The 15,753-nt window shown below is 46.8% G+C and overlaps 1 protein-coding gene across 3 annotated transcripts in view; it reads left to right on the top strand.

Annotated features, from left to right (window-relative positions):
- LOC108922128 (serine/threonine-protein kinase MRCK alpha-like) overlaps positions 1–15,753 on the top strand; it is a 58,378-nt gene that overhangs the window by 34,892 nt on the left and 7,733 nt on the right. For all 3 annotated transcript variants that reach the window (XM_029258322.1, XM_029258320.1, XM_029258321.1), the window contains exons 11-31: positions 306–428; positions 616–749; positions 1,209–1,451; positions 1,535–1,645; positions 1,933–2,180; positions 2,402–2,507; positions 7,312–7,436; positions 7,894–7,999; positions 8,082–8,230; positions 8,559–8,650; positions 8,806–8,882; positions 9,936–9,974; positions 10,709–10,825; positions 10,954–11,034; positions 11,130–11,235; positions 11,475–11,611; positions 12,019–12,158; positions 13,205–13,286; positions 13,415–13,634; positions 14,843–14,905; positions 15,048–15,641. In XM_029258322.1, coding sequence (XP_029114155.1) covers positions 306–428; positions 616–749; positions 1,209–1,451; positions 1,535–1,645; positions 1,933–2,180; positions 2,402–2,507; positions 7,312–7,436; positions 7,894–7,999; positions 8,082–8,230; positions 8,559–8,650; positions 8,806–8,882; positions 9,936–9,974; positions 10,709–10,825; positions 10,954–11,034; positions 11,130–11,235; positions 11,475–11,611; positions 12,019–12,158; positions 13,205–13,286; positions 13,415–13,634; positions 14,843–14,905; positions 15,048–15,641 — 3,093 coding nt within the window. The remainder of the gene's footprint in view (positions 1–305; positions 429–615; positions 750–1,208; positions 1,452–1,534; positions 1,646–1,932; positions 2,181–2,401; positions 2,508–7,311; positions 7,437–7,893; positions 8,000–8,081; positions 8,231–8,558; positions 8,651–8,805; positions 8,883–9,935; positions 9,975–10,708; positions 10,826–10,953; positions 11,035–11,129; positions 11,236–11,474; positions 11,612–12,018; positions 12,159–13,204; positions 13,287–13,414; positions 13,635–14,842; positions 14,906–15,047; positions 15,642–15,753) is intronic.

The raw sequence follows: 15,753 nt of genomic DNA, 5'->3' as shown, positions 1-15,753 counted from the left end.
GCAGGCATCCTAGTAATGAAAAATGCAAATTTGGGACAGAAAGGTTTACCAGTTTAGATCTGTGGGGGACATCAGTGTTTGTATTTTTCAGAAAATACTCCATAAAATATTCAGCATTGTGAATTAACAATCTTTTCAAGCGGCTTTAAATAAGAATGAAAACTCTAGAGCCTTTTGTCGAAATTCATTATACATCATTGTTTAGTCTCCCCCATTGCTACTCATGATCGGTTGCTGTAATCCCATTTAGAAGAAAACCTAGTAATTCTTCCTGAGTCTTTGCTGTCACTCATTGGGTCCCACAGAATCCACGCAAACTGTACAGGCTCTGCAGCACTCAACCACTGGAAGCCCCATTGCTGCCAGCAAGGAGTCTGAGATCCGTGGCCTGAAAGAGGAGATTGAGAGCCTCAGGAAGCAGATAGCAGGTGCTGAGTAATCTTCGGGTCTATAGTGTTCTCCTGGAACTGAATCAGTAGTTCACCTGGGCAGTGTTTAGCACCTATAAATTTTTGACATATATATAGAAATGCCTTCAGTACTTCCCTCATGCACTTGTTCCTTGTGTGTGTGTGTGTGTGTGTGTGTGTGTGTGTGTGTGTGTGTGTTTATCAGACTCTGGGCAGCTGGAGCAGCGTTTGGAGCAGGCAAGCTCAGTGCACAGGGACCTGGAGGAATCTTCCAAGCTTGTCAAAGCCCTGGAGAAGCAGATGAAAGGCATGAAGCAGGAGAGGGATGATGTACAGAAGGTGACTTGCTGGTCCTCACAGCTTCACTTTTGCTAACACTGTACCATTTGCCCCTAAAATAGTTTTAAGAGAAGGAGCTTTCCATCAGGTGTGTCATATTGAATTCCTACAGTTTTATTATCCATTGGGTTAATTGCTTTAAATAAGTAACTATCACTGTTTGTCAGTTAATTTACACGAAAATATGAAACAGGCATTTCTTCAGTAGCAATAATCTTTTAAGGGATTAAAATAACTGTCAAAATGATGGCTACAAAGATATTTCGTTTAACTAGGATAAGACAATAGCTATATAAACTTGGTGGTGAGTTTAGCATCCTTGCGTTTTAGTGTGTAGTTCAGGTTGATCCACCCCTCCTGATCATTCCCATATTTATTCAGGTGGCATTGTAAGGCACTTTAGACAGGTGTCTGGTAAGAAGAAATAATCATCCCCACTCTGTGGCTGTGATCCCATAGGAACTGCTGGAAGCCAGTGAGAAGCTAAAGTCTCAGGGCAAGGAGCTGAAGGAGGCACATAGCCAGAGGAAGATGGCCATGCAGGAGTTCTCTGAATTGAGTGAACGTGTGACAGACCTGCGCTCACAGAAGCAGCGTCTCTCACGCCAGCTCCGTGACAAGGAGGAGGAGATGGAAGGCCTGTCCCAGAAGGTGGAGGCACTACGTCTGGATGTTCGCAAGGCTGAGAGGGCTCGGAAAGAGGTGGGAGGGCCTCCTAACGGGCTGTGCCTGTGGAGTGGGGTGATGTTGTGACAACTCGGCTGTACTGCACACTCTTCTTGTAGATGGAGGCTCAAATGGAAGAACAGGCTGCAGAGGCTCAAAAGGAGAAGAAACTGAGAGAGCGCAGTGAGCAGTATGCCAAGCAGCTTGAGGAGGAGATGGGGACGCTGAAGGTGCACACTGATGCACGTGCTCAGTCGTTCACAAAAACATACAGATACTCTTCACAAGCTCTTTGTTAGTCACATGAGCATCACTCTCATAAAGCATCAACCACAAGTCATACATGCACAGATATTGAAAGGGATGTACACACACTTCGAGAATGAAGTTCTTAACCACACAGTGCATTCTCCCATTCACTCATGTATATGCTACGGTTAGTGCTTTGTATACGGAGTAGGAATGTTCTATGGTGCTACTCGTATTTCCCACTGTCTCCCCCTTGCATCCTGAGCAGCAGAAGCAGGTGGGCCGTCTGCCAGGTTCCGGAGGCTCCGAGCAGCACCAAGAACTGGGCCGTCAGCGAACTGAGCTAGAGGCCAAGACGACATTCTATGAGGAGGAGCTGTCGCGGAGGGAGCTGCTGCATGCTGGCGAGCTCAAGGGGCTGAGAAAGGAGCTGCACGATGCAGAGGCCCAACAGTTGGCTCTCCAGAAGGAGATCCTGGTGCTAAAAGACAAGTTGGAGAAAACTCGCCGAGAGAGGTGGGCACAGCCCTATCAGACTGCAGATAACAAGGGGCACTGTGGGGTTGGAATTACAAAACACGGCTGGCATATAGTTCACTGCCATAGTAAAAAATGAGGAATGAACAAATTTTCAGTGGTGAAAGCAATGCTTGAGCAAAACTGTGTCAAGACAGGTGAACAATTGTCTCTTATTAGTATTTTAATGTCTGCTGTGTTCTGTGATTTCTGTCCTGCAGTCAGAACGAGCGAGAGGAGTTTGAGACAGAGTACAAGCAGAAGTGTGAGAGGGAGAAGGTGCTCCTCACTGAGGAGAACAAGAAACTGTCCAGTGAGCTGGAGAAGGTGAGTAATGTGTCCTCGCTGCCGTATTACCAGGAGTATCCATCCATCCATCCATCTTCCTCCGCTTTTATCCGGGGCCGGGTCGCGGGGGCAGCAGTCCGAGCAGAGTACTCCAGACCTCCCTCTCCCCGCACACCTCCTCCAGTTCCTCTGGGGGAACCCCAAGGCGTTCCCAGGCCAGCCGGGAGACATAGTCTCTCCAACGTGTCCTGGGTCTGCCCCGAGGCCTCCTCCCAGTGGGACAAGCCCGGAGCACCTCCCCAGGGAGGCGTCCAGGAGGCATCCGGAACAGATGCCCGAGCCACCTCAACTGGCTCCTCTCGATGCGGAGGAGCAGCGGCTCTACTCCGAGCTCCTCCCGGGTGACTGAGCTCCTCACCCTATCCATAAGGGTGCGCCCAGCCACTCTGCGGAGGAAACTCATTTCTGCCGCTTGTATCCGCGATCTCATTCTTTCGGTCATGATCCAGAGTTCGTGACCATAGGTGAGGGTAGGAACGTAGATCGACCGGTAAATTGAGAGCTTCGCCTTACGACTCAGCTCCCTCTTCACCACAACAGACCGGTACAATGACCGCATTACTGCGGACGCCGCACCGATCCGTCTGTCGACCTGCCGCTCCATTTTTCCCTCACTCGTGAACAAGACCCCAAGATACTTAAACTCCTCCACTTGAGGGAGCAACTCCCCCCTAACCCGGAGGGAGCAATCCACCTTTTTCCGACTGAGAACCATGGCCTCGGATTTGGAGGTGCTGATTCTCATCCCCGTCGCTTCGCACTCGGCTGCAAACCTCCCCAGTGCACGCTGCAAGTCTTGACTTGATGAAGCCAACAGGACCACATCGTCCGCAAAAAGCAGAGACGAGATCTCGCGGCCACCAAAACAGACACCCTCCGTTCCCTGACTGCGCCTAGAAATTCTGTCCATAAAAATAATGAACAGAATCGGTGACAAAGGGCAGCCCTGGCGGAGTCCAACATGCACCGGGAACAGGTCTGACTTACTGCCGGCAATGCGAACCAAGCTCCTGCTCCGGTCATACAGGGAACGAACAGCCCGTAGCAACGAGCCCCGAACCCCATAATCCCGAAGCACCCCCCACAGGATGCCACGAGGGACACGGTCGAATGCCTTCTCCAGGTCCACAAAACACATATGGACTGGTTGGGCAAACTCCCACGAACCCTCCAACACCCTAGTGAGGGTATAGAGCTGGTCCAGTGTTCCACGGCCAGGGCGAAAACCGCATTGCTCCTCCTGAATCCGAGGTTCGACTATCGGTCGGATTCTCCTTTCCAGTACTCTGGCATAGACTTTCCCAGGGAGGCTAAGGAGTGTGATCCCCCTGTAGTTGGAACACAATCTCCGGTCCCCCTTCTTAAAAAGAGGGACCACCACCCCGGTCTGCCAGTCCAGAGGCACCGTTCCCGAACTCCACGCGATGCTGCAGAGGCGTGTCAGCCAAGACAGCCCCACAACATCCAGAGACTTGAGAAACTCGGGGCGGATCTCATCCACCCCCGGAGCCTTGCCACCGAGGAGTTTTTTGACTACCTCAGCAACTTCAGCCAGGGTAATGGACGAGTCCCCCTCCGAGTCCCCAGCCTCAGCTTCCTCTACGGAAGGCGTGTCGGAGGGATTGAGGAGATCCTCAAAGTACTCCTTCCACCGCCCGAGAACATCCTCAGCTGAGGTCAGCAGCGCACCACTTCCACTGTAAACAGTGTTCGTGGAACACCGCTTCCCCCCTCTGAGTCGCCGGACGGTTTGCCAGAATCTCTTTGAGGCCGACCGAAAGTCTTCCTCCATGGCCTCACCGAACTCCTCCCAAGCCCGAGTTTTTGCCGCGGCGACTGCCAGAGCCGCGCTCCGTTTGGCCCGTCGGTACCTGTCAGCTGCTTCAGGAGTCCCATGAGCCAGCCAGGCCCGATAGAACTCCTTCTTCAGCTTGACGGCATCCCTTACTTCCGGTGTCCACCACCGTGTTCGGGGATTGCCGCCGCGACAGGCACCGGAGACCTTATGGCCGCAGCTCCGAACAGCCGCACCGACAATGGAGGAGCGGAACATAGTCCATTCAGACTCAATGTCCCCCACCTCCCTCGGGACCTGGTTGAAGCTCTGTCGGAGGTGGGAGTTGAAGACCTCTCTGACAGGGGCCTCCGCCAAACGTTCCCAACAGACCCTCACTATGCGTTTGGGCCTGCCAGGTCTGTCCAGCTTTTTCCCCCGCCATCGAATCCAACTCACCACCAGGTGGTGATCAGTTGACAGCTCAGCCCCTCTCTTCACCCGAGTGTCCAAGACATATGGCCGAAGGTCAGAAGAAACGACTACAAAGTCGATCATCGACCTCCGACCTAGGGTGTCCTGGTGCCAAGTGCACTGGTGGACACCCTTATGCATGAACATGGTGTTCGTTATGGATAAACCGCGACTAGCACAGAAATCCAATAACAACTCACCGCTCGGGTTCAGATCAGGGAGGCCGTTCCTCCCAATCACGCCCCTCCAGGTATCACTGTCGCTGCCCACGTGGGCGTTAAAGTCCCCCAGTAGAACGACAGAGTCCCCAGTGGGAGCGCTTTCCAGCACGCCCCCCAGGGACTCTAAAAAGGCCGGGTACTCTACACTGCCGCTAGGCGCATAAGCACAAACGACAGTGAGAGACCGTTCCCTGACCCGAAGGCGTAGGGAGATGACCCTCTCATTCACCGGGGTAGACTCCAACACATGGCGGCTGAACTGGGGGGCTATTAATAAGCCCACACCAGCCCGCCGCCTCTCACCTTGGGCAACGCCAGAATAGTGGAGAGTCCACCCTCGATCGAGTAGAGTGGTTCCAGAACCCAAGCTGTGAGTGGAAGTGAGCCCGACTATATCTAGACGGTATCTCTCAACTTCCCGCACCAGCTCAGGCTCCTTCCCCGCCAGTGAGGTGACATTCCAAGTCCCAAAAACCAGAGTTGGCGCCCGAGGTTTGGGTCGGCCGGGCACTCGGCCCCGACCACCGCCCAAATCACAACGCACCGGCCCCTTATGGTTTCTCCGGCAGGTGGTGAGCCCACCGAAGAGCGGCTCCACGTTGTGGCTTCGGGCTGAGCCCGGCCAGGCCCCGTGGGCATAGACCTGGCTACCAGGAGTATACCATTTTCAACTCGAATTCCTCTTTGCTCTCACAAAGGAAGGGAGATACTTGATAAACTTCTGAACAGAGCTGGCATTATTATACTTTTAACCCTGAAAAAGTAGGACTCTTCACTGACTTTTTTTTTCTGGAAACGCATTCATTGTTCACATATACTCTTGACTGATCATGTTGAATGTTTATTGGATAACTTGGTTAACAATCAGCATGGAAGTCTCTTGAAAGTAGTATTTATAGCAATTTCTGAGATTTTGTTGGAAATAACCTATAAATAAATGGTGGGACATCTGTTTCAAGCATTATTGAGTTTACTCTAGTTGTTCATTAGTGATTAGAAAAGAACAAAAGAAACTACAAATAGACTCCTGGTCCCATTTGTGTTTGTAAACTGAAGTGTGTGCTAAAGGGTAAAAAATTTCCTGCGTTTACAGTAGTCAGTAGAAAAGCAGGAAATACAGTTCTGTTAACTCTCAGCTGTACTGTGACTGCTGTGATGTCACACTAATATTCAGTGAAGAGAGATCACTGTGAACTGGTGAGTAAAATTATTCCAATGTCCAGGTACCCAGCCTGTACTGATAACTTGCTTCTTGGGAGTATCGATTACAAGCAGATCATTGATACTATGTTCAGTTCAGTTTTTTTATAGAGCGCTCTTCTCACGCAGTGACACAGAGCACTTTAACATAGGCATAAGGCAAGAAAAACAAGTACATCAGAACAATGAAACAAAGAAGACAGTTGACTACAGACTGTCATAATATAATGCTTTTGTAGAGCTATAAGTATGCCTACTGGCCACGGAGGAAAGGAACAAAAACTCCCAAACGAAAATCGAGGGATTTAAAAACCCGTGGCCAGTCGCTGCCCACCCCTCCTCGGCATTCTATATTAAATAATACTTCTAAGCCAGTTTAATAAGTAATAATGGGATTGTTCCTGTATGGTAGCTTGATTTCCCAGTTCAGCAAGGTATGTCTCATTCATCATGGTAGTTGGTCGTCATCTTTGGTTGGTATGAGGTGCGTCCGTGACTGTCGGCCAGCCTCCAAGCCTTATTATAGGGAGACTCAACTCAAGGGAATGCTCAAGAAGAAGAAAAAAAAAAAAAAGTAACCGCTAACTTAAACAAGTAAATTTAATATGCTTTGGTATAGAGGTGGGAAAAACAAACACAGCCAGGTGGAATTACATTTCAAGCTGGAATGCCTGAGTAAACATGTAAGTCTTTAGTTTGGATTTGAAGACAGATACAGACGGGGCACTTATGACAGTAACTGGTAGAGTATTCCATAGTTTAGGTGCTCTGTAACTAAAGGCGTGACCTCCTACTGAGGTCTTATTGATCACAGGTACTTTAAGGTAACCTGCATCCAATGAACGAAGATATCGTCCTGGGATATAAGAATCAACAATCTCACAAAGGTAAATTGGAGCAATGCCATGTACTGCCTTATAGGTCAAAAGTAGGATTTTATAAGCGACTCTAAATGTAACCGGGAGCCAATGCAACTTTAAGTACTGGTGTTATATGGTCGTATTTCTAGTTCTAGCAACAATTCTCACAGCTGCATTTTGTACCAACTGTAGTCTGGATACAGTCTGGTATGGACAACCCGATAAAGCTATGTATGTGTGTTCCCCTTCTCCAGCTAATGTCCATGTTCGAAAAGCTGAGTTCCACAAACAGACAGATGGAGGAAGAGATGAGGGAGCTGGCAGATAAGAAGGAGAGTGTGGCTCATTGGGAGGCCCAGATAACAGAGATCATCCAGTGGTAAGTGGTGCAAACCTTCTTATTCAGTGGGGCCGTTTCACTGTGTGCAACACTGAGTTATACTATGCTGCCACCTAGCGTCTATACATTTCAGGTACAACAGAACAGCTTTGTGGATGTTCATACATGCTATTAGCATTTAGAACTGGTGATAGTCACAAGGTTTTCTGTTATTTGTATAAAAACTAGTTTATAATTTGTCACTGTATTTGTTGTGTTGATCATTGAGCTGGTCAGCAAAGAAACATGATGTAAGGTTAATGTGAATCTTCTTCTTTCATCTCAAGGCCTAGATAAAACCAAATGAGTCTTTAGTTGACTTTTTTTTTTTTTTTGTGATACTAGAAACTTGGTGCACTCAGTAGTCCAGTAGGATAAGATTTTCTAATAATTCTACAAAGGGAATTTGTGTGATCAGCCATTTTTCTGAGCCATAAGTGTGTCTCTGCTCGAGCAGGGTGAGTGATGAGAAGGACGCACGTGGCTATCTTCAGGCACTAGCCACCAAGATGACAGAGGAGCTGGAGGGACTACGGAGCTCAAGTCTTGGTGCCCGGCCCACGGTTAGAGTTCTCCACCTCCGAAAAACCCAGCTCATGTCCAGGACCCTGCTCTTTCCCCACTCACTTTCAACTGTCTTTTCAGGATATGCCATGGAAGATGCGGCGCTTTGCTAAGCTGGACATGTCTGCCCGTTTGGAGCTACAGTCTGCGCTAGATGCTGAGATCCGTGCCAAACAGGCCATCCAAGATGAGCTTAACAAAGTCAAGGCCTCCAGCATGGCCATGGACTGGTAGGTCTCCAAGTCCCGTTTTATATTTACTGTTCTCACAGGTTTGCATGTGTGTTCCTGATGGATCTACTCTCAAGTATCTGCAGAAGCTATTTTACAGTGGTTTTCAAACATTTTTTCAGGAACTTCTCATACATCTACTTTAAGCAGTATTTATGGGTGCTGCTTTTTTTTTTTTTTTTTTTTTTTTTATTATTCAAATCAAAACTCAATACTGAGTGTGGGACTATTGTTATAGATACTGCTCTGTAGATGGATAGATGGATAAACTTTGATCCTGAGAGGTATTGCGCTGTAGAATGATCTGGTTATTTGTTGACCCCCCCAGCAAACTGCAAGAGTCTGAGAAAAGAAATCAGGAGCTGTTGACTGAAGTTGAGAAGCTGAAAAGGGAGACAGAGGACCTGCGTGCAGTGAAAGGTGAGAAGGGTGCACAACCAACAGTCCTGAGTCTAACATCAGAGTCCTGATATTTGAATGATATAAGGACACGGTATTTAACTCTCTTTCCCATGTGGTGGGAGATGAGTTGGGGCACATACATTCCACATGCCTCACTTGTGCCTGTTCTATAGGTGTGAAGCACCAAGACTCCCACAACTCCTTCCTGGCCTTTCTCAGCACCTCTGCCTCTGGTCTTGATCAAGTTGATGTAAGCATTTATGGTACTTTTCCTGGGTATTTTTTAAACACTGTGTGTCTTGCTCTTATTTGTGAAGAATACTGAGGGAATTTCTCCGTTCTTCTGTGTTGAGATTTAGCCAGCTGTTCTAGTCTGTCCTTTACACTTCTATACAGTGTTTTCCACCTTTGAGTTCAAGTAATTTTTCTGCTTGTTGAGAATCCATTTTATGTTATTTATTCAATTAAAATGTTTTAGTTCAGTTTTATTCCAGTTTTGTCCAGAAAACATTACATCTTACATCTATATAGTGCTGTTGGCCTGTCAGAACATTAAAACCCTGAATGATGTTTGAGAGGTAGAGCTGCCTTTCGGACCTTGTGCCCCATCCCTGAAGACCACAGCCAGTAAAACTGAACCAAGGAGCTGTGATGTGCTCCTGACAGACAGTTGCTCCTTGTAAGGCAATTGGTTTGCTGACTGATATCAGCACTGCTGTTTGGAGAATCTGTTCCTTTGTCCTCTGTCCAAGGAACAATCCACAAGGTGGCCTCAGGTCCTCTTGGTATGCCAGAGTCCAAATGGGGGGGGGGGGGGGGGGGTTTAGCTTCAGAACTCACACTGTATGTGGTAAAAGTCTCTTGGGCATTTTGCACCTTTTTACTGTTTTGTTTACATTTGATTTTTCTGGTCACCACCGTTTCTCCTCCTGTTCATTTTTCCTGTGTTCTTAGAGGCTGTCCCCTGTGTGCTTTGCAGGAGAAATTTTAGTTTGTGTCCCCCCCCATGTTCTTGTTCCTGCTCAGTCTCCAGACATTAGAATACTCTATATGTTTTTTCCACAAATGCCCCTTTGTTCATCTCAGCCTTTTTTATCACAAAGACTCACCTGTAGCTTATAGTTCCCAACACCATGTAGCTAGCTGACTTGAACAGATTTTTAAAAACCTTTCCACGATTTAGTATTTCAAACTTGAAGGAAGTTTTGGGTTTTTTAAAGTTTTTATCTTTTTGTAGCTTTGTCATGCTGCATCTGGGTTTCATCTTCTGTATCTCTAACCTGTCTCTGTCTTTGTCTCAAAGCGTTCCCCTGCCTACAGGCCAGGCAGCAAAGGCAGACGTGTAAGCCCTCGTGTTGTTGTCGATGGAGGTTGTGGTTTTGTGGTTGCTCTGGGAGTGGTGGTGACCATGGTGGTTGTGCTGTGGGCGATGTGTGTTGCAATTGCATGTGCTCAGCAGACATGGTGCAAGGGCTGGGTCCTGGGAGCTAACCTGGATGTGGTCAAACTAAAGTTTATTTACAAAGAAATATTCGTACTTGGTGCTTTTTTCTTCATATGTAGTTCTCATAAAAATCACACAATTTATGAGCATAAAAGAAAGTGCTCTTACTACGTTAATGTGTTTGAGTTTAATTTGTTCATTTCTTTGCCTGCTTTCAGCACCACTTAGTTTCTTCAAGTGTCAACAAAATTACTCTCTTTCTGGTGTTTCACACAGGTGGTTAAATATGTGGATAACAGCTGTGTGGTGGGATCTTCTCGTCTTTTGTATTGCATGTCAAGTGCCACCTTGGTTTTTCTTTGTCCATTTTATTTTGGTTGGATCACCTGCAAGCCTGTGTAGTCGTATTTCAGAGCGTTTACTGTGCACAGCTCTTTTATTTTTACACATGTATTTATGCGTTTTGTATAAGCTAATTTGCCCTCTGCAGTCTTTTTCCCAATGTTAAAAATATTGTAGAACTGTGCACAGTAATCATCTGATAAGTTTCCCTGTGCTTTTGTTCAGTGCAGTGACCACAGGACCTGCAGTACTCTGTCTGTCTGATTTTTGAATTTAACTTGTCTCTCCAGGGGGATTCAGAGAGCTTAAGCCTGTCCAACACACCCTCGCGGGACGAGGAGACACGGTCTCGCCTCATGTCCCGCTCACGCTCACCCTCCACCGCCAGTGACATGGAGCCAATTGAGGTAACCCAAGAACTGTCCCAGCAAAACCACACTCTGCTGTTAAGCAGTCACCTCATAAACCTTTGGAATGTCTTAATTCCCCCCCCCCCCCCCCCCCCAATTTATAACTGGTAATCTTGCCTGCGCAGCTGATAGACAAATCCCCAAGTGCAGCACAAACTCCGACAGCAAGAGCAGGACACAGCCGGTCATCTCTCAGCTCGCATAAGGTGAGAACGATTATTGCGTGTGTCATTCTTTTGAATTTGCTCCAGATTTCAGCGGTCACTGTTCTGAAGACATGATACCTTTTCTGCTCCTCCAGCCCAAAGCCCATCAGTTCACAGTGAAGACTTTCAGTGTCCTCACCAAATGTAACCAGTGCACCTCGCTCATGGTGGGCCTCATCCGGCAGGGCTGTATCTGTGAAGGTAAGCATGAGAACAGCGGGGTTAATTCACCATATTTATAAATACTGAGTACATTTGTTAAAATTTTTTGCAAGTCACTGATCTTATTTCAGGTGATCCCTAAGATTAATAATTAGTTGAAGCCTGTTATTCCTGTAATCTACATGGTGACAGGTCCACAGTTCAAAAGTGTTGTATTTTATGAGTAAGCGTGTAATTCATGGTGTAGATCATCTGCAGTCTCATCTGTCTTTCGACAGTTTGCCACTTTTCGTGCCATGTGACGTGTGCAGACAAGGTCCCTGCAGTCTGTCCCATTCCCCCGGAGCAGACCAAGGGGCCACTGAGTATTGATCCACATAAGGGCATTGGTACTGTCTACGAGGGTCATGTTCGGGTATGTTCCACTGTGTTGATGGTGTCCAGTGTTAGCTTAAGTGTAAAAATGTCAGTCAGTAGCTACTACAGGTTTACCTACAGTTAAATTGTATGACTGTCTGAGAAAAGGGGATTTAGTGAGTTTTATACAGTTGTATGTCCAGTTGTGGAAGCATTTCAAGTTAAATATTTATTCAAGGGTAACTATGGTACACTTCACTGGGATATGAACTGACATCCTTAAGATGAGTAACTCCTGTACTTAACTGATAGTTTATCAGATGGTGTATAATTTGGGAGCAGAACAAGTGCACTTTCACCTTAAATGTATAATCAGATGACCACAGGTCTACATCCCTAGGGGGAGTTGCTGCTTTTCTGCCAGCAGATGCTCCTTGCAATATTCTCTCTTCCTTCCTCCTTTAGGTGCCAAAGCCAGCAGGGGTGAAGAAGGGTTGGCAGAGGGCCCTAGCTGTTGTGTGTGACTTCAAGCTCTTCCTGTATGATCTCCCTGAGGGGAAGGCTCCACAGGCAGGCGTGGTGGTTAGCCAGGTCATCGATATGAGGTGTGACACTGCCATTCGTTCCCAGTACAGTGGAACCTCGGTTGGTGAATGTCTCTTTTTATGAATAATTCGGAGTATGAAATGTAAATGCAAAAAAAAAAAAATGTTTCTGTATACGAATGGTGGCTCGGAATACGAACAGCCTCGAGGCCGTCAAATTCGCTATTCGAACATTCAGTGTGTATGATTCTGTTTATGAATAAATGTATTCGTAAACTTCTTCAGTTTTTGAAAGATTGCCTCCGAGCACGAAAATCCTGTTTGAACCTCTATGTATGGGTACGCTTCGGGAAGCATCGAGTGAGTAGGGAGACAACGAATACACTCCGCCAAGCATCAGTTGTATACGTAGCCTCAGGTTGTGAACGTTTCGTATCCAAAGCTATCGCGCACGCATTCAAGAAATTCTTTGTGGATTTTCTTTAGCGTACGTACGTATTGTGCATACCCTAAGCAACGATGTCACCCAAGAAGATAATAGCAGCATCTGAGAAGGAGGTTGTCCGTATCCCAATAGAACTGAAGAAGGAAATCATCGGGAAGCATGAACGTGGTGTACATGTGTCTGAGCTTGCCAGGATGTACGGCAAGTCAGCATCAATGATCTGTACCATCCTGGCAAATAAGAAATCGTGAAGGCTGATGTTGCAAAAGGAGTGACAGTGTTAACAAAGCAACGGTCTCAGTCCATCGAGGATGTAGAGAAGTTGTTAAACGAGAGGCAGTTAGCGGGTGATCATAGCATGTCCGAAGCTATCATTTGCGAGAAGGCAAGGCAGTTGTACACCGATCTCATATAAAAAAAAACGCCAGGATCAACTGATGCGGATCTCGAGTAATATTTTTGGGGGCGTAGTACCAATTATTCTGTTATACATTATTTCTTATGGGGAAATTTGTTTCGGTGTACGAAAATTTCAGAGGAAGAATGAATGCATGGAACGAATTAAATTCATAAACCGAGGTTCCACTGTACCTCCTTCTCACTGGACTTCTGACTTTAATTTTTTAATTAACCCATTTGTTTATTTCAAATCTTCTCTCAGGGATGAAGATTTCTCGGTGACCTCCGTTTTGGCATCTGACGTCATTCATGCCAGCCAAAAGGACATTCCCTGTATCTTCAAAGTGAGTACAGAAAACTGTCTGGTTTCGCTGACCATTTATCGATGCTGCTAAACCATTACTGGAGCATCCTCAGGTCTTGGCCCAGGTCATTTCCTCTGGGGATTTCATAAAACTGTGGCTTACCGCAGGTGACTGCCTCCCAGCTGTCCACCTCCAGTCGCCACAAGTGCTCCGTCCTTATCCTGGCTGACAGCGAGCAGGACCGCACCAAGTGGGTGGGGCTGCTGAATGAAATGCATCGCCTGCTGAGGAAGAACAAGCTGAAAGAGCGCTTTGTGTACGTGGCCAAGGAGGCCTATGATAGTGCCCTACCGCTGATCAAGAGTGCACAGTCTGCTGCCATCATAGGTACTTCCCCTATTCACGTGCATCAAGTCAACTTGCGCATATTTAGGGAAGATACCCCACAGCCCACATGCTACTGCTTTCACATTCACAGTGTATACATGTATCGATATTGCATTCATGTCTCATATAATGGCGTCCTGTACAGTGGGGAAAAAAACTGCTACACCTCCTCATGAAATATACTTTTTTCATTAAACAGGGTTATGTTTTGGTGCCATTTTTGCCAGTTGTTACTTCCTCAGTGGGTGGAAAAAGGGTTGATATAAAAACTTGTTATTTTTACAGTCACTATTTTAGGTTAATTGTAGATTTTTGAAAAGAACAATTCTATCCCAGTGTAACAATTGCTCGGTTTCTTTCAGGATACCTCACACATTTATAAAATAATTTATCTTTGTAAACAATGTGGGCAATTAAATTAGCAACAGAAGAAAGCCAGAAGTTTATATTGTACTGTTTCATTCCAGTGTTTTAACAGAAAATGGTTCATTCTGTGGGCTGCACATATATTAAGCTTTGTCTTGGCTGGTAAAAGGATTAAAAACTAAGTTAAAGTCTTAAAAGTCAGGTTTTTTAAAACAGATAACATACTTTTTTCAATGCTTCTTTGTGCTTCAGTTTGTGTGCGAGAGGACGTGGGTTCGATCCCCTCTCACTCTGTGGAATTTGCATGTTCTCCCCGTGTCTACGTAGGTTTCCTCCCACAGTCTAAAGACATGCTGTTCAGTTCACCCATAGTGTGTGTGAGAGTGACTGAGTGTGTTGCACTGATGTATGGATGAGTGACCTATTGTAAGTAGTGTACAGTACATAGTAAATCACCTTGGTGAATAAGGTGAGTGGGCTGATAACACTATATAGAATTCATTAGAAGTCACTTTGGAGAAAAGCATCTGCTAAATAAATAATGTAAATGTAATTTAAGAATAGGTTCAAATAGCTTTCTTTAAAGCGGTAAAATACAAGAAGAGACTTCAAAAAGGCGCAACCTTTTTCCATTGTTAGTACGGCATTTCTTTAATAGAAAAGCTCCATAGTTGTTTCTTCAGGTGGTGTTCAAACCAAGTTTTAAATGTGATAAAAGCCTTGATGTTAAAAGTGTGGTTATGTGAGGAATGGCTGCTACTTATGAGTTCTTCTGTCATGTCATTGTGTTCACTGTTCTGGCTCCATTAGAGCTGTTTATGACAGCTTATATTTCCTTTCAGATCACGAGCGGATTGCATTGGGCAATGAGGAGGGCTTGTATGTCATTCATGTCACCAAAGATGGTAAGTCTTAAATTCAGAAATTCTAGACCGTGCACCTCTTTAACCTACACACACACACACACACACACACACACACACACACACACACACAGCATGTCTCAGTCATTACTTGACTGTATTTGGTCCTTTTCATGTGCTGCAGAAATCATACGGGTAGGGGACAATAAGAAGGTGCACCAAGTGGAGCTGATACCATCTGAGCACCTGCTGGCAGTAATCTCAGGCCGCAACCGTCATGTTCGCCTCTTCCCGCTGGTGGCACTGTCTGGTCATGAGTCAGACTTCTATAAGCTTCCAGAGACCAAGGGCTGCCTGGCCCTGGTGTCAGGCCGGCCTCGCACCGGTGGTCCCACCTGCCTTTGTGTGGCCATGAAACGCCAGGTGATCTGCTATGAGGTGAGCCGGGGCAAGGCGCGGCCCCGCAAGCTACGGGAGGTGCAGACGCCAGGTGTGGTGCAATGGTTGGCACTTCTGGGCGAGAGATTGTGCGTGGGCTACCAGGCTGGCTTTGCCCGCTGCAGCCCACTGGGTGCCGACGCTCCCGCACCCATGCTGCACCCAGACGATCACACACTGGCCTTCATATCCCAGCTGGAGCTGGATGCCCTGTGTGCCATTGACATCTCCTCCAGGGAGTTCCTGCTGTGCTTCAGCTCTGCTGGTGTCTACGTCGACTGCCAAGGCAGGAGGTCCCGCCAGCAGGAGCTCATGTGGCCTGCTGTGCCCACTTCGTGCTGTGAGTGCCAGCGTTGTCGTCAGGGAGGCAACCACGGGGTATCATATGGCCTTTTGTATGTTAGTCTGCTAAGAACAATGCAACATGAAGCCTTGTCATCTTTACTGAAGAG

This window comes from Scleropages formosus, chromosome 15, assembly GCF_900964775.1.
Source record: "Scleropages formosus chromosome 15, fSclFor1.1, whole genome shotgun sequence".
Taxonomy (NCBI): domain Eukaryota; kingdom Metazoa; phylum Chordata; class Actinopteri; order Osteoglossiformes; family Osteoglossidae; genus Scleropages; species Scleropages formosus.
Note: the sequence above shows the minus strand (reverse complement) of the source record. Positions and strands in the feature narration are given on the sequence as shown.